Source organism: Brachypodium distachyon, chromosome 2 (genome assembly GCF_000005505.3).
Source record: "Brachypodium distachyon strain Bd21 chromosome 2, Brachypodium_distachyon_v3.0, whole genome shotgun sequence".
Classification (NCBI taxonomy): domain Eukaryota; kingdom Viridiplantae; phylum Streptophyta; class Magnoliopsida; order Poales; family Poaceae; genus Brachypodium; species Brachypodium distachyon.
Genome location: NC_016132.3, coordinates 8,021,930 through 8,045,856, shown reverse-complemented (window position 1 = coordinate 8,045,856; position 23,927 = coordinate 8,021,930). Strand labels below are relative to the sequence as shown.

General features: G+C 44.4%; 5 protein-coding genes across 6 annotated transcripts; 2 read left to right on the top strand and 3 right to left on the bottom strand.

Moving 5' to 3' along the window:
* Positions 1 to 1,431: 1,431 nt before the first annotated feature.
* Positions 1,432 to 3,395, bottom strand: LOC100822422 (phosphoglycerate mutase-like protein AT74H). The gene is made up of 2 exons (XM_003565578.4): positions 2,496 to 3,395; positions 1,432 to 2,337 (listed from the first exon to the last, which is right to left on the bottom strand). The coding sequence occupies exons 1-2, from the start codon at positions 3,043 to 3,045 to the stop codon at positions 1,874 to 1,876; spliced, it is 1,014 nt and encodes a 337-aa protein (XP_003565626.2). The 5' UTR covers positions 3,046 to 3,395; the 3' UTR covers positions 1,432 to 1,873.
* A 1,178-nt stretch (positions 3,396 to 4,573) lies between these two features.
* On the top strand, positions 4,574 to 8,806 carry LOC100822108. The gene is made up of 5 exons (XM_024458719.1): positions 4,574 to 4,727; positions 4,876 to 5,164; positions 7,162 to 7,255; positions 7,352 to 7,456; positions 8,276 to 8,806. Exons 1-5 carry the CDS (start codon positions 4,574 to 4,576, stop codon positions 8,600 to 8,602), a joined length of 969 nt encoding a protein of 322 aa, XP_024314487.1. The 3' UTR covers positions 8,603 to 8,806.
* Positions 8,807 to 11,030: 2,224 nt separating this feature from the next.
* On the top strand, positions 11,031 to 15,141 carry LOC100838581 (probable envelope ADP,ATP carrier protein, chloroplastic). The gene is made up of 10 exons (XM_003566694.4): positions 11,031 to 11,584; positions 11,684 to 11,740; positions 12,586 to 12,648; positions 12,752 to 12,808; positions 12,932 to 13,015; positions 13,187 to 13,255; positions 13,326 to 13,438; positions 13,551 to 13,720; positions 14,102 to 14,180; positions 14,300 to 15,141. The coding sequence occupies exons 1-10, from the start codon at positions 11,195 to 11,197 to the stop codon at positions 14,397 to 14,399; spliced, it is 1,182 nt and encodes a 393-aa protein (XP_003566742.1). The 5' UTR covers positions 11,031 to 11,194; the 3' UTR covers positions 14,400 to 15,141.
* A 626-nt stretch (positions 15,142 to 15,767) lies between these two features.
* LOC100821798 (geranylgeranyl diphosphate reductase) lies at positions 15,768 to 17,393 on the bottom strand. The gene has a single exon (XM_003565576.4). It carries the CDS (start codon positions 17,376 to 17,378, stop codon positions 15,972 to 15,974), a length of 1,407 nt encoding a protein of 468 aa, XP_003565624.2. The 5' UTR covers positions 17,379 to 17,393; the 3' UTR covers positions 15,768 to 15,971.
* Positions 17,394 to 17,954: 561 nt separating this feature from the next.
* LOC100836755 (pre-mRNA-splicing factor SPF27 homolog) lies at positions 17,955 to 22,269 on the bottom strand. Of its 2 annotated transcripts, none has more exons than XM_010232444.2 (7): positions 21,847 to 22,269; positions 19,854 to 20,029; positions 19,122 to 19,205; positions 18,765 to 18,834; positions 18,551 to 18,684; positions 18,395 to 18,464; positions 17,955 to 18,311 (listed from the first exon to the last, which is right to left on the bottom strand). In XM_010232444.2, the coding sequence occupies exons 1-6, from the start codon at positions 22,093 to 22,095 to the stop codon at positions 18,404 to 18,406; spliced, it is 774 nt and encodes a 257-aa protein (XP_010230746.1). In that variant the 5' UTR covers positions 22,096 to 22,269; the 3' UTR covers positions 17,955 to 18,311; positions 18,395 to 18,403. The 2 variants fall into 2 exon arrangements, with proteins under 2 accessions (XP_010230746.1, XP_003566740.1); XM_003566692.3 differs by having other exon boundaries at positions 17,955 to 18,299.
* Between the last annotated feature and the right edge of the window lie 1,658 nt (positions 22,270 to 23,927).

The following is a 23,927-nucleotide window of genomic DNA, read 5'->3' as shown; positions in this document are numbered from 1 at the left end:
AAACCTAATAATTTTAGTCTTCCCAGGTTCGAACTGTTCTAACTCCACCTTGAGCGTTTTTTATTAGATTTTTCACGTCGGATGCCACGATGCACACGTGGACTCTCAACGACCTTCAAATCTAGAAAAGAGATCAAAAGTATCCGATTTTGCCAAATGAAGGACCAAATATATACGCTTTCGAGTTTGGGAGACTTTGCTGCCAGTTGTTAGGAGACCAAGATGTACTTTCTGAATTAACAATGTACTTTCAGAAGTTGTGCCATTTTGCTAGTTTTTCCTATTTTATAGCAAAACCTCTGCCCAACTGATCACGCAAAAGGAACTGAAAGTTTGACCAGCTAAATCTGTTTTTAGCCACTGCTAGATACTCTTGATTGCATTTAGCACTTGCCATATTATGAACAATTCTGCATTTTTTTTCTATAGCTATTGTCTTGCAGGTGTAGGTGCAGCTACAAGCCTACAACTCGATTCTAGGTAACTTCAATGGCAGGTTCCCCTTTAATATTGCTAGAGTGCTCGCAGAGTACAACCTAGGCTTGGAGTAAGGCGCTAGTATGCAGCTATACCGTCAACTCAGTAAGCTCTAATGTGAGGTTACAATGATATACTCCGTATATCTTTATTCTCGAAGATGGTAAAGTACCAGTGTATAGGAATGAGCAGAGTTCCAATTTGAGTTCTGCATTACTCATAGCAGGCTGCACAAAGAGTGTTATGCATATGCTCCTCACTCCATTCCCTCAATCACCGGAATCCCACGGTAGCAAGGGTTTAGAAATCCTAACACCAGATTGTGGCATTATCAATCTATGTCTGTTTCCACTCCCTTCGGCCTTCGCTCGCTTGTAAGAATATCTCTTCCTTGCTTTTAGAATACAGATCCTGTAACATTCTCAGACATTTGCACCAATAATGTACAGTCAACAGTGAATTTTTTTCCTTCGAGGAGGGACCCACAGTCAACAGTGATGATGTCTCACTTTGATCATGCATGGGTGGCTTAAAACCTTGCAGCGACGAGGTTTATATGGAATTGCAGCGTGAAAACACATTTTTCTCGTTTCTACATATTGGGCAACTATGTCATATATATGTCTGGTTGTTCACACAGAAATTAGTTTCTTCAATGTTCGTCACGTCTGAGCCTCTGGTGTTGCGCACCATAATGGTTGGGCTTATTCTGGTGCATGAATTATTGGGCTAGCTCTAGTACCTGCTTGAGTAATCCAATACCTTCTGTGAGCATCGATTGAGTTCATGGTGTATTGTTCGAGTAATCCAATAGCTGTAGTATCAAATAACCTGAATAATTATATATACGGAGTAGTATACATCATGCATTTAAATTGCCATAAACTTGTATGACATAAACATATGAGACTAACAAACTTTGCCAGTTTTTCCACCGTCTGAGACTAACATCAATTTGGAAAAAACTGCTAAGTTGTTTTCTATTCCCTTTTTATATGGCATTGCCAAGCAGAGCACCTTCTGCATTTCCCCAAATCACATCCAAATGTCTAACTCTATGTACAAGAACTACTATTAACAGGTTGTAAATTCAACCAAGGATCAGCATAGTCAAAACACCCCAAATCATTCTCCAAATGCTTTACGGCATTTCCCCAATCATATCTGAATGTCTAGCTACTATGAATAGGTTGCAAATTCAAGAAAAACAAACCAGCATCGGCTACATCCATCCACGGCGAAAGGCACTAGCACTAGCAATATCAATTCTGAAGAACTTTAGCGAAACTAACAGTCGGATGCTTTGGCAGCTTGATCTTGCCAATCTCTTTTTCTGAATCCTTCCAGTCGTCGAGGAGCGTCGCGAGGAACGAACGAGGTGTGCAGCAGTATCAAATCAGAGTAGAAGAAACTCTAATAAGCCTAAAGGAGGGGCGAGTTGACCGGGGTTACTCGAGCGACTTGTTCTTGGCTTCTTGCCATTGTCGTCTTCCTCCGGTGGATCGGTCCAGTCGTCGAAGAAGGTGGCGGTGAAGGAGGAGCACTCGCTGGGGCGGTCGGCGGAAGCGCGCCGCTGCTGGTCGGCTATCATCTCCGGCGAGAGGCCCCATGCCTCGAGCTCCTCCTCGGTGTGGTGCCCGAGGAGGCTGTACTCCCCGCCGGGGCCGAGCTGCATGACCCTGAACTCGCAGTTCTCCATGTTGCGGAGGCGCTCGAACTGCTCCACCGTCCACTTGAACCACTTCATCATGAAGATGCGCGTGGTGATCCCGTGCGAGACAATCACCAGGTTGATCTCGGAGGTCGTGCTCTGAACCAGCCTCCCGTGGTTGATGTCCCTCCACAGCGACTCCATGAAACCTGCATCCCGCACGCGTCAAGCTTCAAGCGGTTGGTTAATCGATTGGTCAGAGACACCACGGATCGATTGGAATTGGATAAGCGGCGAAGAAGACGATCGAATCGAATCGAACTGAATGGAATGGAGTCGAAGGGAAGGGAACTAGCTAGTTGCTTACTGGCGACGCGGTCGAAGACGTCGGCGGCGGACTCGCCCTGGGGGAAGCGGAAGAAGAAGCGGCCGAAGCGGTCGCGGGTCTCCTTGAGGGCGCGCATCCGGTCCTCGACCTGGAAGTTGCCGAAGTCCTGCTCGCGGACGCGGCACTCCTCGCGGGCGCCGACCACGCGGCGGCGGGGGAAGGCGGCGCCGATCCCGCGCAGCGTGGCCCGGGTGCGCTCGTAGGGGGAGACGTAGAAGTAGACCTTCCAGTCGTCGGGGTCCGCGTCCCCGTCGCCATCGGCCGACGTGCCGGAGACCACGTCGAGGATGCGCCTCCCGGCGGCGCGCGCCTGCTCGACCCCGAGGTCCGTGAGCGGGATGCGGGAGTCAGCGGTGGTGGCGTAGGCCGACGTGTCGAGGTTCCCCAGGCTCTGGCCGTGGCGCACGAGGATGATCCGCTTCGGCAGCCGCCGAGCGCACCACGTCGCGTGCTGCTTCGTCATCTCGCAGGAGCCGCAGTAGTTCTCCTCCTCGCCGCCGCCGCCGCCGCCTTGGCTCCCCCTCGCCATCTCGGTCTCTGGTGGTGGTGGTGGTGGGGATGATGACGATGACGATGACAGCGCTGGCGCCAGGGCGTGTGCCGGTGTGCACTGCGGGGTATATATAGACTCAGGAGAGGAGGGAGACGGGGGAATTGGGGACCAGTGGAAGGGATAGAGCAACAGACTCTGTATATGGTCCAGCTGGAGCTCCCTCTGCTTTCCGGCCGCGCTGGCCGACTTACGCTGCAAGGAAGTCTGGAGGTTCCTTGTCAATCTCACTGCAAGCACCGTACACTGCTCCTCCGTTCCCTGCGAGACTCAGTACCATATTAACTAACCAGTCCCGTATCAACTGACTCTGTGGAATGTATGTATATACTAAAATGCGTTTAAATATATGTAATAGAAAGTCATTTAATATGTGATGGAGGTAGTATGCGGCACTTGTGTTTCGATCGTTAGCCAAATTTCATGGTCGAAATTAACTACTCTACATATGGAGTAGTACATATGTATAGCTATGACACGATACCGCACAGAATATATGGTAATTCTGGTGCTCTTTCAGCAAGTCGAGAGTAATTTTGGCGGAGGATGGCCACTAATTTAACTTAGATATTTTTATTAAAAGGTTGAAATTAAGGTACCGCATACATATTGATCTTAAATGCTTATTGGTTATCTCTGTTTATGTAAGGGATAACTTATGTGAGTTTGGTTTCATTAATGAAACCAGAGGACTTCGACCCCGACTATGCATCAGGGATACATGGCAAAGCCCTAAAGGCACAGATCAAAAGCTTCGTCGTTGGTCTTTTGTCATCACCTACGACATGCCATACTATCTCACGGTAAATACAGTTTTTGCCGCGAACCTTTTTTCGGGGGCCAAATGTGCTGCTCTTGGCAAAGTAGAGTAACGGACAAGGAGACAACTGAAACGGTCGGATCATGTGGCTGATGGCTTTGTCGTGGGCCAAACCTACTATCAAAATTTCTACTAACATTTTCTTGAACAATTTCTTAAACATGATGGCTTTCTACTATGCTCCAAAGTTTGTCACCCAATCAAGCAAGCAAGCAAACGGTTGAAGAACTCGATTATTTTATTCTAAGGTAAAAGGAGAGCTCGGTTTGCTTGGCCCATGATTAAGGAGGTGTGGATGGGGCCGAGGCTGAAGTCATGAAACGCGGTGTAACCAAAGGCGCGCGATACGGTGCTTAGCGTATCACAGTTGCGTCGCCGGTTAAGCGCTAGCCGCTAAGCATCGATGATGATACTACTTTCGTCTCCGTGAAGCGTGACCGCATGGCTTGATGGCAGCGTATGATGATCAAGATCAGAAGCAGCCAAGCAATTTGGACCATGGTACAGACCAATGTAGGGACTTTAAGGTTGGTGCGTATAGGAATGCCCCCTACAGGCCTACACGGCATTGATAAACAAATTAGTTAACTCGGTTCGGACGCCTCAGATGGCCTATGCTTTGCGTGTATCTCGAGGGACCGTGACGCGCCGGGAAAGGAAACATGGCAAAGAGCAGGACCGACGTAAATGGAGAAAAGTAAAATCGACGCGCTTGGGGTCTCCGTTGCCTCCGTCAGAAGTGGTTGGGGTCATAGGTTTTGGGTTGGCACAACACGAAAAAGACGTTGGAAGACGAACCCTAGGAGGAGGAAGAAGAAGGGTGTTGACACATGGACAGAAGGTAATGGTTCGGACTTACATCACTGGTCTGATCGACGCGGTAACCGGGTGGCGAATGAAAATATTTGAATTCAAACTTTTTGAGTTATTTGAGTTCGCAATTCAATCTCTATGAACAATTGGCCCTGTCCAATCTTAACTCGGCCTGTTATTATCAAATGACCAGAAGCTTAAGGACCTATTGTTAAAAACACACACGCTTTTCTCTCAAGAAAAATGGAATAAAGGGGGCAGGAAAAAGAAAATTTCACTTGCCTGTCAGGAGACAATTGCGGACAGGAGGCGAGAAACGGCGACTAGGGTGAAATCGACCGCTGGGGACGCCATGGACGCGGAGGCCAGCAGCGCTGGGCAGAGCTCCGCTGAGGTAGCCAGTATGCTCCGCAGGTTCCTCGCCGTGCAGCAGCGCCGCGCCGAGGCTTACTCCAAGCTCCACAGGTACCGCTGCTGCCCCGCAACTTCTGCCGGCCTCCCCGCCCCTAAACCCTAGAGTAAAACCAGGAGAAATTTCTCCCGGCCCAGTTTAACGCGACGCGTAATGGGATGGATACATCGTTGGCGTTTCTAGTGTTGTAGTAGCATATACGATCTCGCGATTTCCTCGAGCAGAGCGGTTTTACCTGGTTAGGCGTCTCTCTGTAATGGTCAAATAACCACACGGATCTCCAACATGGGGGCAAAAACTACGCCATTCTCCGAGTTGTCCATCAGTCGGTCATCAGAGGCTGTGTGCTTTCTGGTACCTAGTTTCTGGTACCATGTTTTGTTCGCGGCATCCCCAGTGGTGGATCAACTGGCCCCATGGGTATTGATGTATCTGCTGTTGCTTGGCAAATTGTGGATTTGAGTGTTCTCGGTGGAAGGTCAGACACATTTTGGATCCTCGTGATTAGAATACGGTTCATATTGTGATTGTCGTTTCTTTGGACCACCTTTTTGGTGTTTTAGTTAGAGCAGTTGGTTGATATCACTTATCTGCGTTCCCAATTTTCACTAGGCTGGTCTCAATCTGTAGCCCAATTAGAGTGCTGAACTTTTGGAAAGAAAATGTTATTTGTTTTTTAGCAGTCACAAATTGGTACAATTTTGGTGACAATGGTTTATTTTTTTGGTAAGATTGCACAAGTTTCACTTGTCATGTTTAGAGCCATTTTTGCTCTGATCTATTTTGAGGTGAACACCTGGTAAGGCGAAGATTCTTGTGGGTCAAATTATATTTTGGATGTAAGCGAGAAATTGCCCTTTGAAGGAAGATCAAATTGTATGTAGGTTAAGTATTGGATCAATTTGAGATAGTTCATTTTCTTTTCAAGTTCATTGTGGCTGATCGGTCCAATGGTCTGAGTGACCCTGGTACACCTGTATTTGTGCATTTCACACGTTTTCCATCATCTACTACTCATCCTACAAATCGGAAGTTCGGAAAAAAATGTAGGGGTTTAAGCTTGATAAATATTCTGGGGCTAGAAATTTTATTTTTGCAATTACCATACCTATCTTTTTCTTTGCAGTAGGGTCAGTCCTGTTGGGAATCTAGATTAAGGCTCATTTTTGTAATCTTACAGTGTTGCTACAAAGGAATCTATCTATTTGAACACAAGCACAATACAGGTTTAAATTAAGATAATAGCATTTTTAAGTTTTAACTAATCTCAATACAGGAATTCTTTCTGCCAATGCACACTGCTGATGACTATTCTATAGATCATTATTGGCTTATAAATAATTTGAAATTAAGATTGTTTTGCAAGAGACCAGCTGGCTTAGGAACAGTGGTTGTTGCTTTGTCTATAAAAGACAGTTGTGCTACTAACAATTTTATGGAAGACGCGGAATGACATGATATTCAATGGTACCAGCCCTCTCTCTACAGGTGCAAAAGGTTGTTTAAGGAGGAACTTAACCTTGTCTTCCACAGAGCTAAGAGACAGACCTATAACAGCTTCAGAGAGTGGATTAGCCATTTTAGATAGTTGCTTCTGATAACAGCGTCTGTTATCTTTATTATGCCTTTGTAGTTAACCTTTTATTTATTGATCATTGATCTACTGTTCTTTCCTAAAAAATCAATTTTATGGAATGTTGTAATGGATCCAGCCCTTTTGTGATGCAATAGCATGTTAACAACTGAAATGTAACAATAGCATGAACTTTATATTATTATGGTTGAATACTCATTTGAAAATTCTTCCAGGTTCAGTGGTATATTGGACGCTGATCTCTATTGTTGTAATAGAGATACCACTTTAGAACTATAATGTTTGGAGTAAACAAAAACTGTCCATTCCAGCATTCCTCAAACAAACAAGTATATCCTCGAAGTGCTGATCTAATTGACCATCCATGCATGTTATATTATGTGTGAGAAGTATTGCATGAAAAACACCTTCCTATTGAAGATCGCAAATTTTGGCTACTCACTACAAAGTTTGTAGGGGATTCTCCGAATATATGACAAATGGAGGTGAATGTGCTTACCAACAACTATGCGGGAATGTTACAGGGGAATTCAATGATTGCTCAAAGCAGGTTAACTATACCTGACTCACATCCTTGTTTCGGGTGATTGCTCATAGCAGGTTAACTATCATACAGAAGTGCACTATATAACATTGTTTGCTACAGATTCTTGAAATGGTAGCCCTCTTATCAGAGCCAAAATTTTGTCATGGTGACCTTGCCAACATATTGAAAGATGTCCAAGCACATGAGAGAGATAAGTTGCAGCTGGTAAGCTATAGTTGACTCTTTTATTGCTGTATGGACTACGAAGTAATTTGATGTTTATGATTTCCTTTCAATAGAAAAAGCTTATAAGAATATCACTGTACCAAATATGTGTCATGACCTATGGAAATTATGGAGGTGCAACTAAACAAGTACTCCCTCCGATCCACAATAAGTGTCGGGGATTAAGTATGAAGTTGGACTAACTTTGTACTAAATCCCCGACACTTATTATGGATCGTAGGGAGTAAGAAACTATGTTAGCTTTTCTGCATCTTCATTCTGACCGTTTTACTACATGCCAAGCTCACCTCTTCCATAGGGCAATTTAAAACCATACCCGAAATTCCAAATGCTTGTCAATTTGGAGATGTACTCGTTGTTTGAATAGCATTGTTCATCGAATATGCATTCAGTGGTTATGCATGGGGACTACTTTGTTTGCGCGTGATATTATCAGCTGTAGTAGCATGGTATATTCCTGTATGATAATTACAATCTTTGTACTAAGCTTGTTTTATTGATGTGGGTGCTTTAACAGATTCTTTTCTGTTGGCGTTACTTAGTTTTGAATTTTTTTCTCACTATTTGCTGCCAAGTTTTGCGATAATTCCATAATTCTTGTCGAAATATTACATGTACCTAGACACTTTTTAGGAATAGATACATCCATTTTGGGGCAAATTTGAAACAAGAATTATGGAACGGAGGGAGTAACTTATTTTGTTATCATAATCTTTCATAGAGTTTTTTCTGCACCTTTTTATTTGGCATTTAACTTGGTAACTTATCAATTTGTTCATCACTCTCTGGTTGTTCCAGACGGCGCAGATCCAGGTATTGAAGAAAGCTGGTCGTCCGTCAGAGCGTCTGGTAAACCATGAGCATTGTAGGTCAAGCGGCATGGCACATGTGTGTGCAAACGTCAAGGAGATAACTGAGGCTGCCGGTACGGAGGACGCAGAGGCGGACGCAGAGTACGATGCCGCTCTCAAGGAGGCTATACAGGGCATTCAAAAGGCAGTAACCAGCATAAACGAGCATATGGAGGAGGTGCGGTACGAGATCGATGCTCTCGAGGCTGAAACGATTGACAGCAGGCTGGCTGAAGTTGAGGAGACCTTCCCTGGTACACTTCTGATAAAGTAGAGTCGTAGGTGCTGAAGATTGGAAGACAGGGAAGGCTTTTAAGCAGAGTTTGGTGCGAAACTAGTATTCTTGAGCTGTTTAGCTGAACATGACTAAAGTAGAACTTTCAAGTATATCAACTTGTGTTGTAGGTTAACTTATCCTGTTCATATTCTTTGGTGAAAGGAAAGTGAAATGGGAGTTCCTGTTTCTACTAACAGAACACACTGCACCTATGGCCTTTACCTGTTCATCAGCTTGCTATCTTAATCAGAGATTGAGAGCGATGCAGGTGAATAATATTGTGGACGAAGGTCACCAACGGCCAGCTGGAGTATACCGACCATAGCTGAAGCACCACAACGGACAAGCTATTTCTCAATGATTTTGGATTACTGAAAGTAGAACCCTACAATGCCAGGTCTGCTAGGTAATCCTACTGACAGTGGCACCATCTCCATCCTGGATATTCTTTTCTGTCATCCCAAGAATCTATCGTAACGTATGAGTGAATGTACTACTCTTACAATCGTACTGCAACATCACTTCATACAACAGATTGCACAATAGATGTGCAGGCATCATTATGGTACAAGAATTGAGTGGCACCGAGTAAGAACCAGCACAAGAGTGTACAATACTAATTATAGCAGATACGCAAATACTCATAGTTGACATTAATTTTGCATACACATCGACGATGCAGGAATGATCGAATAGTTTGGGTCATGTTCAAGCCGGCCGGCAAGTTCCATTACAGCCCATTTGGCAACCATCATTTAGGGACATTACAGTCCATTTGGCACTCATCATTTGGGGATAGAATTGTGAAATTCATTTTGAATTTTGGAAACTAAGTTGTTTGGTTGACACGGAATTGGCTACGTGAATTTGCAATTTCATGGAATCACACTACTACTAACCTCAATTCATTTTTAAAAGCCATCATTTCTTTAGATTGTCTCTCACTCTACAAATCCATGTGGTAGACAAACATGATTTTTGAACTCAGAATTCAAATTCAACCAAATGAAATTCTATCAAAAGTTAGAAATGAAAAGAGGGTCGCCAAACGAGCTGTTAGAGCAAAGCTAGGACGAGCACCCTCTTATTTTAGAGTGAGATGCAGCTTTTCCCTAATAAGGAGAGACCAAGCAACCACAACATCCACCACACACTTGTTGCCAAGGCGGCATCTACCACGAACTATGTTGCTTCGGTGAGGCTTAAACACAACATCACCCGAAGCAACAATGTCACCAGTATACTGGGCAGGCGTTTACAGAAACCATCATGTCTTCATCTAGCTCTACCGAAACAACACGCCTTGACAGAAGAAGGTAACCACCTGCATCAATTACCGGCACCTTCCTAGTTCCATCTGGAAAATCAAGTAGCACGAATTCGTCGTCGTCGTCATCGCCAGGGGCACGGCAAACGACCTGCCATCCATATTCACTAGGCCAGCGGGACGCAGAAGCAACCTGCACGCTCATGATAGTGGCCTGGACCGATCGAAAAAGTCACCTAAAGTGCAAGCTTATTGTGCAAAGTTCATTGGACCATTTCGTGCCGAAAGGACCAACAGAACCGTTGTACGCCAAGGATTTGTGGATCAACGCTTCGTCTTGAGATTCTGACTCTCCCTTTACCTTGAGTTGGATCTCAAAGTAAACAGGGTCAAGGTACACAATTGCACGAGACGGGCCGGTTAGCAACAAGCATGGATCCTGCAAATCAAGCATCATATGTATCATTGTTTGTCACCATCAACAGTTTATATACATACTTAATGGCACATATATACGCCCAATCAAGCTAGCTGGCCCGGTCTAATTAAGTAGGCAAAAGGAAATCAAAGGGAGAAGTAATTTTTACAACCATGGATTGATATGTTGTTTGATCAACAAATTAATATGTTGTTTGATCGTGTATTGATATGTTGTTTTGTGTGATTTTGTTAATGAAATCAGGAGTTTCTTTCTCTAAAAAGTGTTGTTTGATCGACAATTGACATGAAGGCACGCTAGCTGCATGCTAGGCTGCGTTTGGCATGATAATCCATCTTTTCCAAACAATTCTTCATTATTTTTTTTATTTGGCCAACTAACTGTTTTTGTTTTTGTGTGTATTTTTCTACTTACAAAAGCAGATCATAAAATAAACTCTGCAGCTCAGCAATGCCAAATCAAACCTAAGTATTACTCCTTCCCGTTCCAAGTAACTTAAATTTGTCTAAATACGGATATATCTATGCGTAAAAAAATCTATATACATATAATAGAAAGTTATTTAATATGAAACGGAGGAAGTACAACTTTGACTTATGCATATGTACGCAAAGTTAGGAGGGAATATTAGTTTCGAGTAAAGTCTATACGTGCGCACGATATAAATCCTTTTCCAGACATTTGCGAGACCCTTGTTGCTCGTTGGTCTTTGCCACTTGCCACCTACTACAAGCACCGGAGCGGCGCGGGGGTTTAACAATTCGGCGACATTCCTCGTGCTCTCCTTATCCCCTCCCTCCTCCTTCCTCCCTTCCCCGAGTTCCTCCGATTCTCGCGGGCTCGCAGATCCAGGCCGCCTCCGCATAATCCCCACGAGGCCACGATGAGCCACCGGCGAGTGGAGGCATGCGACTCCTGGCGCCCGCCGCCCGCGCACGCGCACGCGACCACGCTCCTCCTCCGCGCGGGTGGCTCCCCGTGGGGCCGCTCTTCCCCGCCACCCGCCTTCGCGTGCCTCTCCGTCCGCCACGGCGGGGAGACCGTCGTCAAGGCGGACGAGGAGGAGAAGGAGAGGCCGTCCTCGGTGGTGGCTGTGGTCGAGGGTTCCGGGAACAAGGGCAAGTTGCCGCCCGTGGCGCAGCTGCTGAAGCACCCCTTGGCAGCGCTGGCGCTGGTGCCCAGCAGCGTCGCGCTCTTCGCCGCCGGTGCCGGGGCGGGCGCCGTCGCCAAGACGGTCACTGCGCCGCTCGACCGCGTCAAGCTCCTGATGCAGGCATGCGGCCTAATTCCGACTCCCACCCCTCGGTTCATGCTGAGTGCTAGATGGATGGCTCGTGTTTCTAACCCGCGTTTCTTCTTATTCTCCTTGCAGACCCATAGCGTTCGGGTGGCGGGTGAGAGCACCAAGAGGGGAATTGGGTTCCTCGAGGTAACAATGCCGCATCCTCTCTTGCTGCGTTCTGTTTAGTGTGGCAAACTCACGACTGAATACAGATGTTGTGAATTTTTGATTTGTTTAATGCGAGCCTTTACAAGTTTTATGGTTATGTGGGAGATTCAGAAATGTAGCTTTCAGATACATCACTGTAACTCAGACAACATTCTTTGCATCAACTCGATAGTCATGAGTAAACTGATTGGAATTAACCAAAATAAAAAATATGGTTTGCTGTACTACAAAGAAATAGGCAATCCAGAACTTGAGATAAAGGCTCTGGTAGAAATAAATTAAGATCAAAAGGCGTACTGTGGCATCACACATGGATGTTTCATAATCACTAAGTTATGTTTCGCTCTATGTGGCAAGAGCTCGAGTTCTTCCATCCTTTAATCATTTGCCTGTGTCTATTTCTTTTGGGGTTTAGCACGGATCATTTCCTTTGTTGAATAGCTTTCATCCATGTCACTCTTTAGCCCTGCACTGGAGATGCCAGTCCTAGTTAATATTGTGAGTGCTACCTACTGACAGAAACAAATATGACATCAGATATTAACAGATTTCAGATGATGCTTTGATTAGTTGAATACAGTCAACCATGGTAGTGTCTGGTTTTCATTTCCAGTTTAACAAGTTTCCATGTTATGTGAGGTTAACTTCCCTTTTTAGACGGAAATACAAATATTAACCATTTCTTGTGGATGAATGAACTTGAAATTTCCAGTGAGAACAGATAGGAGAGGGCGATAGCTTTGTATCACTGCATTTTCTGTAGTAGATACTTGTACTCACATATATAGGTAATCATGTAATCTTATACATCTCCAATTATTTAGGCTATGGCAGAGATAGGGAAGGAGGAGGGTCTAAAGGGTTACTGGAAGGGCAATCTTCCACAGGTGCTTGATATTACCTATCATGCAAATTTTGAATTTGTTACTGATGCATGGTTTATCTAGTGACCCTGTGTTGACTTTGCTTATTCTCCATAAACTCATCCAGGTTATCCGCATAATTCCTTATAGTGCAGTGCAGCTGTTCTCATATGAAGTTTACAAGGTCATAACTACTCCTTGCTACTATTATTCACTTATCTAGCACTTGTCTAGTTTGTGTTCCTATGATCGTGAGTATGTTTATTTATTTATTTATTTATTTACAATGACGCTGGTCTGTATTCAGAAATTATTTCGGAGGAAGGATGGTGACCTTACTGTGTTTGGGAGACTTGCTGCTGGTGCTTGTGCGGGCATGACATCTACACTAGTAATCTATTTTTATATTTATTAATTCTCGTGTATTTTTAGTTTTATTGCTTAGGTAGTATGGACATAACTGGTTGTGTTTTGCTCATTAGGTTGTAGATGTTCCTCAAGAATTTCAGAACTCGTTCATTGTTTATCATTTTCTAAATTTTCTATGTGTACTTGCTGATAGGTGACTTACCCACTCGATGTCCTACGGCTTAGGTTAGCTGTTCAATCTGGACATAGTACTATGTCGCAGGTAACAACTTTTACAAGAACAGATTTCTGTATCTGGAATTTGGCATTACATGACGACAATGACTTCGTAGGTTGCTCTTAACATGCTGAGAGAAGAAGGTTTAGCTTCCTTCTATGGAGGCCTCGGTCCATCACTGATAGGAATTGCACCTTACATTGCTGTAAACTTCTGTGTTTTTGACTTGTGAGATTCTTTCTTCTACATCTTACTATGATATACGAAACAATCTCAGGTTTAGATAAGATATTTATCTCACATTTTTTTTGACATCCTACTCATCATATCTGTATGGAAGAATGAAGAAATCTGTACCAGAGAAGTACAAGAGTAGACCAGAGACATCTCTAGCAACTGCTCTTCTTTCAGCGACATTTGCAACTTTGATGTGCTATCCTTTGGACACTGTTAGAAGGCAGATGCAAATGAAAGGCTCGCCATATAATACAATTTTCGATGCTATTCCAGGTAGCTGATTTGAATTTCACTAGTCTTGTGTATGTCACAACGCAGCAGCTTTCGCATATTACTACCTCTGTTACTAAATATAAGAGGTTGTAGCTTTGTCTTAAGTCACACTAGGACAAAGCTAGAACATCTTATATTTATGAACGGAGGGAGTTTTACAGAGCAGCCTCAATATGAACTATCTTATTTGCCTCTCCTTCCATGCTATGTACTCCCTCCGTTCCTAAATACTTGTTGTGGTTTTAGTGCCGTGGTTTTAGTGCAAATTTGCACTAAAACCACGACAAGTATTTAGGAACGGAGGGAGTACTCATTTGCCCCTTTAGCCTGTTCTTTATGGGCTAAAGTGACACTGTTTGACTGCTTTAATGCTGAATGTAGGCATTGTGGAGCGTGATGGTCTAGTTGGATTATACAGAGGTTTTGTGCCAAACGCGTTGAAAAATCTACCAAATAGCAGGTGCCCTTTTGTCACTATGTGAAAAATAGTTTATTTTGCTACAACAGCACTGTTTGCTACCATCAGATTTAAATTGCTATATAATGATCTTCTCTCACAAGTTTGTTATATCCATGCAGCATTAAACTCACTGCATTCGACACTGTGAAGATACTGATATCTACTGGGCAAAAGGAACTGGAAAAGTTAATGCAAGAAAATCAGGAGAAAACAAGCTAGGAAAATAATATTACTGAACCTTAAGGCTCGGGGAGCTAACACACTACCTCTTTTCATGCTCCACTTTTCTTTGTTCTGCCTTTCCCAGGTAGTATTCTAGGGTTTAGATGGCACATTTTTTAGATTGGTCCTAACTTGCGGTAGAGGCATTAGAATCAAGTAAGGCAGTCAGTTGATTTCTTTAGTGGCACCACAGCTTTAACTAGATTTAGTACAAGCATTCACCTTACAAGACTTTATTTGAATGGAAGCATATATTGACCTCACAAGTTCTCCAAAAGGTTTACCACTATGCTATAGACAGATCTGTGAAATATAATGGAGCTCCCCCGGTTACTGCCTGCCCAGTGACAGGCTCTCCTTGAAAGAAATACATCCTAGTTCTACAGATTGGGGTGATTACTACAACCGTGCTGACACCGTAATTTCCAGGCTGAAGAAAGATTTGGATTCACCATTGAATGATTAGCTTCAGTTCAGAGAACATGACCTTATGGACTGTCTTTTTGGTAATTTGTATTTTTATTTCAGTCTGTTTTAGATTAGGTGATGAATGGGAATAATGAAATACAGTTTTGGGAAGAGTGTACCTAGTTTTTGTTTATTGATGAGAATATATGTATCTATTTGTCCTCGTTTTTAGATTGGTAAAATGTGTTGCACAAATTGTACTGTACTTCCAAGGTCTAGATGTGCTTTTGTGCCTGGAACCTGCAATTATCATGTGTGCGTGCTGTTGAAATTGCATCATTCCAGATTTCTAGTTCAAACTGTATACGGCTGGACTAGGATGCCACTGGTCCTGTAAATTTGCATATTTTATCCAACTGTTCCATGGCTGCTCTAATATTTGTGCAATGATTTATTTGTGGCAAGAAACTGATGTTCTGAAACAAAGGAGAACCATAACGTGTGGATAATTTCGTTATAAAGCAGTGGTGTCTATTCAATTTTAATCATTTATGGTTTACAAGAGATGTAAAACATTTACAAAGTGTAAAGTCAACAGCCAAGAGTTATACCATTACATTGACGTAGATAGCAAATTTGCATAATTTTAGGTTGTATGGTACTCAGCTCCGTCCGAAAATAGGTGACTTGGATTTGTATACATGATCTAAGTCACTTATTTTCGGACAGAAAATAAATCAAAAGATCTGAAAGCAAAATGCTGAAGCTTGCCACTGCTTAGACATCAGAGACGATAGAGTTTTCATCTATTCGGCTATTCCAGTGGAGTGACGATATGTCCAATCAGTATCACATCGTTCAAGCTGCATTACATTACATGTACCTAGTGGCCAGCAAACGCGATCAAACTGGCCATTCGCATTCGCAAGGTAAAGTGGGTGACAGAGACGAAAAAAATACATAGGGTAAAGTAGTGGCCAGTGGTTGCATTTCATAAAAATTCCCCATACCAAACATAAAAGGGCCTAAAAAAGGCTACCCCGATTACCAAATTGAGACTCGCATGCTTGCATTACATGCAGCCAAACAGCCAATACAGATCAGAAATGCTACACAGCACACTCACCACGTTATTGCTCAAGTACACAAGGATTACACATTTCAGGTAGCCTGCTGCAGCATCTCGAGCCGGCGGAGGCGCTGGACCTCCTTGCCGAGTACGCTGCAGCGCACCATGCTGCCGGCCGTGCGCCAGAGCAGCTGGAGGTCGGCCCACGGCTCCCCCGGCGCCATCCGCTTGTTGAGGTAGCAGTCGAACGTCCGCCGCTGCACGTGCTCGTCGGCGCACATCTCCACCAGCGCCTCCCGCCCCGCGTTGCCCCCGTAGAACACCCGCTGCAGCAGGTCCAGGAACCGGAACGTCAGCAGGAACTCGTCGTCCCAAGCCCGGAGGTACCCTTGCCTGATCCCGCCCTCGGTCACCTTCCCGGTCACCCGCCACTCATCCGCCATGGCCTGCCCGCAGAGCCTCCCGGACTTGGCCGCGAAGTAGATGCCTTCCCCGGAGCACCGGGTGACGTACCCCGCCGCGTCGCCCACGAGCGCCACGCGGCCGACCACGCGGCGCGGGCGCGGGTGCTCCGGGATCGGGTGGGCCTCCACCTTGATCACCTTCCCCCCCGCGATCTTCGGCCCGGCCCGCGCGCGGATGCCGGCCTGGAATTTCTTGATGTCTGGCTTGGCGGCCACGGTGCCCGTGCCGACGGCCACGTGGTCGCACTTGGGGAACACCCAGCCGTAGAAGTCCGGGGACACGTCCCCGCCCACGTACATCTCGGCCAGGTCGTCGTAGTACCCCATGGCCGCGTCGGGGAGCCGGATGCGCTCCTGGAAGGCGATGGCCGTCGAGTACCCGCCGGCGCCGACCTCGCGTGCGACCCGGCTGTTGGCGCCGTCCGCGCCCACCACGGCGTCCACCTCCAGCACGCTCCGGCCGTCGGCGGCGGCGGAGGAGATGTAGTGGACGAGGTAGGGGTCGGAGGGCCCCGCGGGGAGGGAGAGGGAGGTGACGAGGCCCGGGACGAGGGTGGCGCCAGCGTCGGCGGCGCGGCGGCGGAGGAAGGAGTCGAGCACCTCGCGGCGGAGCATGGGGATGTGCGCGCCCGGGGGGAGCGTCTTGGAGAAGTCGGCGGCGAGGTTGGAGGGGGAGAGGACGCGCATGCGGGTGACGCGGCGGTCGACAAGCTCCAGAGGGATGGAGAACTCGTCCAGCATGCAGAGCGGGATGGCGCCGCCGCAGGGCTTGGCCCCCGCCGGGCTGCGCTCCAGGAGGAACGCCTGGGCGCCCGCGGAGGCCAGCGCCTCGGCCGCCGACGCGCCGGCAGGCCCGCCGCCCACCACGGCCACGCGCAGCGGGCGAGCCGACGAGGAGGAAGAGCAGGAGACTGAGAGGCGAGCTGGGGAGTGGCAAGCGGCGACCATCGTCGCCATGGTTTGGGCGAGATTTGGGAATGGGGGAAGCTTGGAGTGTAGCTTCGGCCGTGTTGCGGCGCTAGAAGCTAGAACCATGTCAGGGCTCGGGACGATGTGTCTAGGGCCCAGGTGGCGCTACATTTGAAAAAGAAAATGTGGACCCACATGCCAGTGAGGAGAACAAGGACAAGGAGCAACAAGACACCTAAAATATATTGGGGAAAATACCTTTGAATATTTTTTCTGCAGAAAGGAACAATGCCACGTCTCAGAAAGGGACAAAGTATACAAATCAATATGTCACCCAGATTCTGATACACTGATATGTGACGCCTCATTGCACTAATTTTGCTTTTAACCACGTCTAAGTCATGAAAGAAAAATATTAGCAGTCGCCTAAAGAAGACAGAACTGACGTATGTATATATACGGGTGCTAGGACATACGGTAGGAAATCTGGACGGCAAAAGACATATTCCCGCGGTCCAACAAAGGATGTCTCAAGTTTGTCAAAATTTAAATGTATCTAGACATGATTTAATGTATAGATGCATTCAAATTTAATCAAAGTTTAGACATCTTTTGTTGAACGAAAGGAGCATGAAACTACAAATGCAGACAATTAGCACCAGCCTATAAACCCCAGAGCAAGGCAATGAAGTTTAGACAAGATGGCTGCAAGGCGCAGTATAATTTTCTGAAACGAGCAGTGCTAAATAGGCAAAAGTTTCGGCCAATACTTAATGTTAAGGTACAAATTTACACCCTGAAAAGTCGACACCCATTTGCAATCAACAGAAAACTAACACTCTACCAGACAACAAATACATGGATTTAAGCTGTTTCTCTATCGGGTGTCCCCCAGCCGCAGCACATGTTCTCACGTGACATAAAGATCACACAGTCCACAAATGGGATTTGACATGGTAGCAGCCTGGGTAGGTATCTGGAACTGAGTTGCAGGTCTAGCTGACATCTCATGGGAGTGCCAAAGCTTCTTCCATCCTACATTTGTATCTGTAGAAAGATCTTAACTTGTCAAAATAATTAAGGAATTCTGCTAAGTGGAAAGCAGACTGAACAATACTGCAATTTTTTATAACAAATGGTACCTCACAATCTCACATGATCCCTACTGATGCTTGTGGGTTATTTTCAGTGCTATCATCCATTGGCATTCCCCTGTCGAAGAACTTGTCATGACACAAGAAGAGAGGGAGAGAGTGAGGGAGGGCAGGGGAGGGGATGGGAGGGGAGGGAGATCATACTGCTCTTTAGCTTCAAGTTTAAGCTGATCAATCTGATTCTGCAAATCAACACAGGCGGCTTGAATAGCTATATTTTTCTGACAAAGCTCCTGCCATTCTATTGTCAAGGCATGGAGCTGTCCACCAGTGTTTTGCTGAACAAAAACGGATTATCAGTTTCCTGTACAGTATGGGCATGATTCAAATTTAGAAGCATGGGCCAACGGTTAATTACCTGGTGGAATTTCCTCTCGCGGTTGACAATTTCTATCTTCTCATTGTATTCCACAGCCATTTTTTGCATCCTACAAAGTATCAAGTTACCACATAGTGCTGGAACTACAACTAGTATATCAACTTAAAGCATCTACAAATAATCAAGCAGGTGCCTCAGAATCCAGTGGATGTCTAAGCTGCACTAACATTGATGCATCACACATGTGAGAGCTACAGATACATTCTTTTTGTCACCTTCGACATGGGACAGTACTGATGACAGTCCAAAAACCAAACTTGAGTCTCGAATGAAATGCACAGTTCTGATATAGAAGTGATAAAGCACTGTCAAAGACATATGATTAGAACAAATTACCTGGACAAAATTGATTCCATTTTTCTGTTCTGCAGCTTCCAAACCTCAACACCATGCTTGAGCATAAGCTCCAAATTTTCAATCCTGTAATACTGACTTCATATCAAAACTAATAATCGAAGTACGTTTGACATCAGTAGCAGACAATACATGATGAGTACCATAGGGTCAAATGAGAAGCAGCACCTCCAAAATAACATCTGAAGGCTGAGATATTCAAAGTCTTACATGCGACAACCAAAATCATATGACTAAACCTGGAGCATGCACTGTCAACGAAATGGTTATTATAGTGTGTCTAATATAACTAGGAGCACTATGCTGCCTTCCATTCTACCAATGATTATATGTATAGAAGAGTCAGCTGTTGCATCGCAAATGATATTAGTGCTTATCATTTCAAATAGGCTGCAGATCTCTTTTGTTATACAGTGTCCTTTTTCATTTGATTTCTATTTGACTATTTTATTTTTAATTGACACCTACTTAATGCAGTTTTGAGTGTGGAACAGTCCCGTGGATATCCTGGCCACATCACTCTAAGAATGACTATAGCAGCTCATCTCCTTAGTATGAATTCATAAATACAAAACATTCATCTTCACAACTTGAACCGTTACAATTAACAAAGAAGCTGTCTTAGTGCTCACAAAAAGGCTCTTAATGTGTATCTCTATAATAGAAATGCCGATTCACAGGATGTAATTCCTCAAATGCAGTAACCAGCCTTACCTTATAATTTGATGCTGCAACTGACTCTGAGCATTCCGTAAAGCCTGCCTCCAAGCAGCGACATCATTCCTCTTGTTCGCTGGAGGTGGCTCCAAACCATACCGAGACATCTCTATGGTAGCAGGTGGCTTGCCAGCTCGAACACGATCGTACTCTTTTGCAAGCATCGGATTGTTCTAAGACAGAAAATGCTAAATGAGAACATGAAATACATCGAAAATATTATATGCTAAATAATCAAAGCACGCAAGTTGTAAGTGTCCATGTATACACTATTACCAAAACATGTCACAAGAAAATCTTTAGGCATTTAACAGATTTGCAAATGTGCATACTGACCATCTAATATGGAACAAAATCACAGGTTACAAATACTTGTCTATATTAAGTACCATCAGACATGCATTTTATGTTGGGCATGTGACCTCATCTGCGCGTAAGAAACATAACAAGTCAACTTACTCAACTGTTAACCAACATCAGGTGCCACAAACAATGACAAGGTTGTTGTCTGAACACCCAACTACATAAGCTAATCGTTACTTCTGTTGAGACACAACCAAGAATGTCAGAACTACTCAATGAGGTTCACATGTCGTTCAGAGCTGGTTTTAGTTTGAAAATATACTTGTTAGATTTTTACGCAGCATTTCCAGCAAAAGAATGTATTAATTGCTTACTGGTAGTGACATTAGAGTAGCAGACACAGAGTTAACTGCGGGCGAACTATGTCAGAAAATAAGGTATGAACCCACCTTGTTCTACAAGCATGTATCCCTCCGTCCCAAAATAAGTGACGTGGATTTGTATAAGAATCTATACAATGACTAGGTGCTCACAAATTTTGGGACGGAGGGAGTAGTTGAAACAACATATTAGACAGGAATTAACAGGATGCGTCTAGTCACATAAGAACTCTTCCTTCAATGTGAGAATGCCCCTCCAATCTAGTTGTAGTTCAGCTAGTACATGGCAGGTTTTCTGAGATACATTGGTCACTGTATTCCTCATGCATTGAACTTGGCTGCCTCTAGTCATACTATTGAATTGTGCAAAATAATGTGTTAATTTTGGTCCAGATTATTTGTAGTTTTAGCTTCTGGCGCAACAAGATTTTCACATATTACTACTCCCCCCGATCCATAATAAGTCTCAGATTTACAAAGTTAGTACAAAGTTGTACTAAATCTGAGACACTTATTATGGATTGGAGGGAGTACATACTAATTTATCTAACACCACTGACCATAATAAATCAGTACTGACATTTGGTGGAGAATGTTGCTTAAAAATGCCAAATGTTGCAATCCAAAACCAAGTCCCTAAAATGATGTCTATCTTGCACTGGATGAAGTACTGTTTGCGATGCAGCTGTGGTACAATACTTCGTAAGTACTTCAGCAAAGTCAAAGGCACAGGAAGCCAGCTTATTAGTGAAACCATGCAAGAACCGGAAAATATTTTCAGCAGGTCAATATTTTCCTCTAGCATGAAAAATGAAGCTAATAGTTATACAGCTCTCATTGATTGGTTGAATGGAAACAAAAGATATCAACACCATTAGCTCACAAGTAACCTCGATTCATTGAGAAATAAACATCAACAACATAAGATCGAACCAACATAAGCGAGTTCTTTTTTCAGGGCTAGTGAATGTGGTGGTCTGCTATGTTGTTCCCCAAGCACACATCCAACAATGAAACCTTGTCCTAGACATGCCTCAGCTCCTATTAGCATACTACACTTTCTAACAAGAAACGTAATTTTGCAGACATAATTTGTGACAATACCCTAAAGTTCGAGATATTAACACTATGTTGAAAAGATAAAATGACAAAAAAAAAACGAAAACCTCAGTGCATCCCTTTGAAGTATAGAACTATATAAACCATGGCCCCAATTATCTCCTCCTTAGAACCCTAAACGCAGATCGCACTCGAAAGGGGAAAATGAGGGTCTCGAAAAACCAACGGAGTGGGGCTGAGGAATCCACCTCGAATCCAAAGGCGGGGACGGGGGGCAGGTCGCGGAGGAAGTCGGCTGGCTTGCGGTGCGCGCGGCGCATCTCTTCCTCAACGAGGCGGTCGACCTCGCGCTTCACCGACGGGTCGCCGTAGTCACCGTCGATATAGGGCAGCGCGTCCACCACCTCCGCGTCTGGCGGCGAGCGCCACGGCACCCCCGCCGCCTCGGCTGGTGGCGCCTCAAGCATGAGCACCTCCCTCGTCGCCGACAGGGCCATCACGGCGGCCGCGCGCGCGCAGGTAGCCGGGGAGAAAGAGAGAGAGGGGGGCGCTGGGGTAGGGTTAAGCTCGGATGTCGCGCCGCTCGGAGCAACGGGAGTGTTCCGAACTTCCGATGGAGGAAGAAGCGCAGGACGCCTGGGCCGTTTGCTTCTCAGCACAGGCCCTTGAGAGCCCTGAGATCCACATGAGCATAATTCGGCCTAATTGTACTAGCCTGGTTAGCCCATATAAGCTGGCCTGCTCGAAGCCAGGTTTTTGGGCCTCGCGCCCATGGGTGTGAGCTCGTCATTCCATGCTTAAAAAAAGTTAGTTTTCGCCTCAAAGAAAGGTCAGTTTCCAAACTAAACTCAGGCAAAAATGTACTTTTATTGTTTTGATATATCTAAGTTGTCCGATTTTTTGTTAGAAATAAACTGATTCCTCGGCAGCTAAGCCATTAGATAAGATTTGTGCTTTAAGATTCGAAACGGATGATGAAAAATGAAGGATAAAGTGAGATCTGTATACTAATCCAATGTCTCTGATTCATCAACTTATATTTGAGTCTTTTGCTTAAAATCATGCAATTTAGATATAGCCACACTCATACTTTTATACCCTAAATATTGGTTTTTGAATTGTCGAAACAACCCATCCACAGTTAGCTTCACTGTGGTTTTAGTTACTTGGATAGTTAGATATCATGCACTGTTTTTTACAATAATAGGCGTCCAACTTTCTAAGGACGGATATTCGACTCCCAAGCTTATTGGAAAAGGTTAGAAATGCATTTAGACACAAACTGTGATGGTCCATAATGGTAAACAGTTCACATGGATGGATATATTTTTGTTTGTGTTTGATAAAATCTCTAGCTGGCTATAGACGATCATTTTTGTTTTGTTTTGTGCAGTTCACAGATGAAAGTACTTTAGGGTTTCGGCATGCCCCCCTGAAAAACAAGCCTCTATATCATTCTTCTTGATGAAAAGGCCGCACTCAATCGTTCCTCAAAAGAAAAAGGTAAAACTGATGAAAGTGCTTTTCCCACTAAATGTTATCGCCTCCTATTCTTTTCTACATAAAAAAACATTTAGGATTTTGGGGTTTCCTTTAATCTGCAAATACACCTTTTGGTTTATTTAAAAATAATAAAATGAGAAGGAGCAACGAGCTTCTCAGTCAAAAGCTTTATCTTTTGTTGTCATTTAAAATAAAGGGATCCCAGAAACTCAGAAGTCAAAAGTGATTAAGGAACCTTTCCATCCCCCCTTAAGAAGTGATCTAGGGACATGCTTTTCCTAAATAAAGTGATACTATATGCTTGCCGTTTTATTCTCATCGACGGCCCAACAATACAATATGCATACTACTTCAAAACTTAGTAATCTAGCGGTTGACATTAGGTTTGTCATGACAATTACATCCGGTTAAGTTATTCTTTTGGATGTTTTGCTACTTGTTGAGCTGTTTAAAAATCGTCTAACATAACAGAAGATCTTCATGCGTTTTTTCCTTTTACATAATATATACTCCACTCGTTCTATATGTAACGAATACTAGGTTTATTCTAAGTCAAAAAAATTCTTAAACTTTGATTAAAGTTATAGAAAAAATTACTTATTAACATCTGCGACTCTAAGTTTGCACGAGAATGCTGCATGGCTACAAAGTCCATTTCAAAATGAATGATGTTTTATCTTTGCGGAGAAAGAGGGAACGCAATAGGAGTATCGAGCAAGGAGCATGTGCCTAACTTTAGAATCCTTCTGGTTCTGGCTGCTAAGAAAAGTCTCTGCTACAGTACAAGAAATATCTGGAGGAGGCATCTCCCGTCCCGACCCGAGTC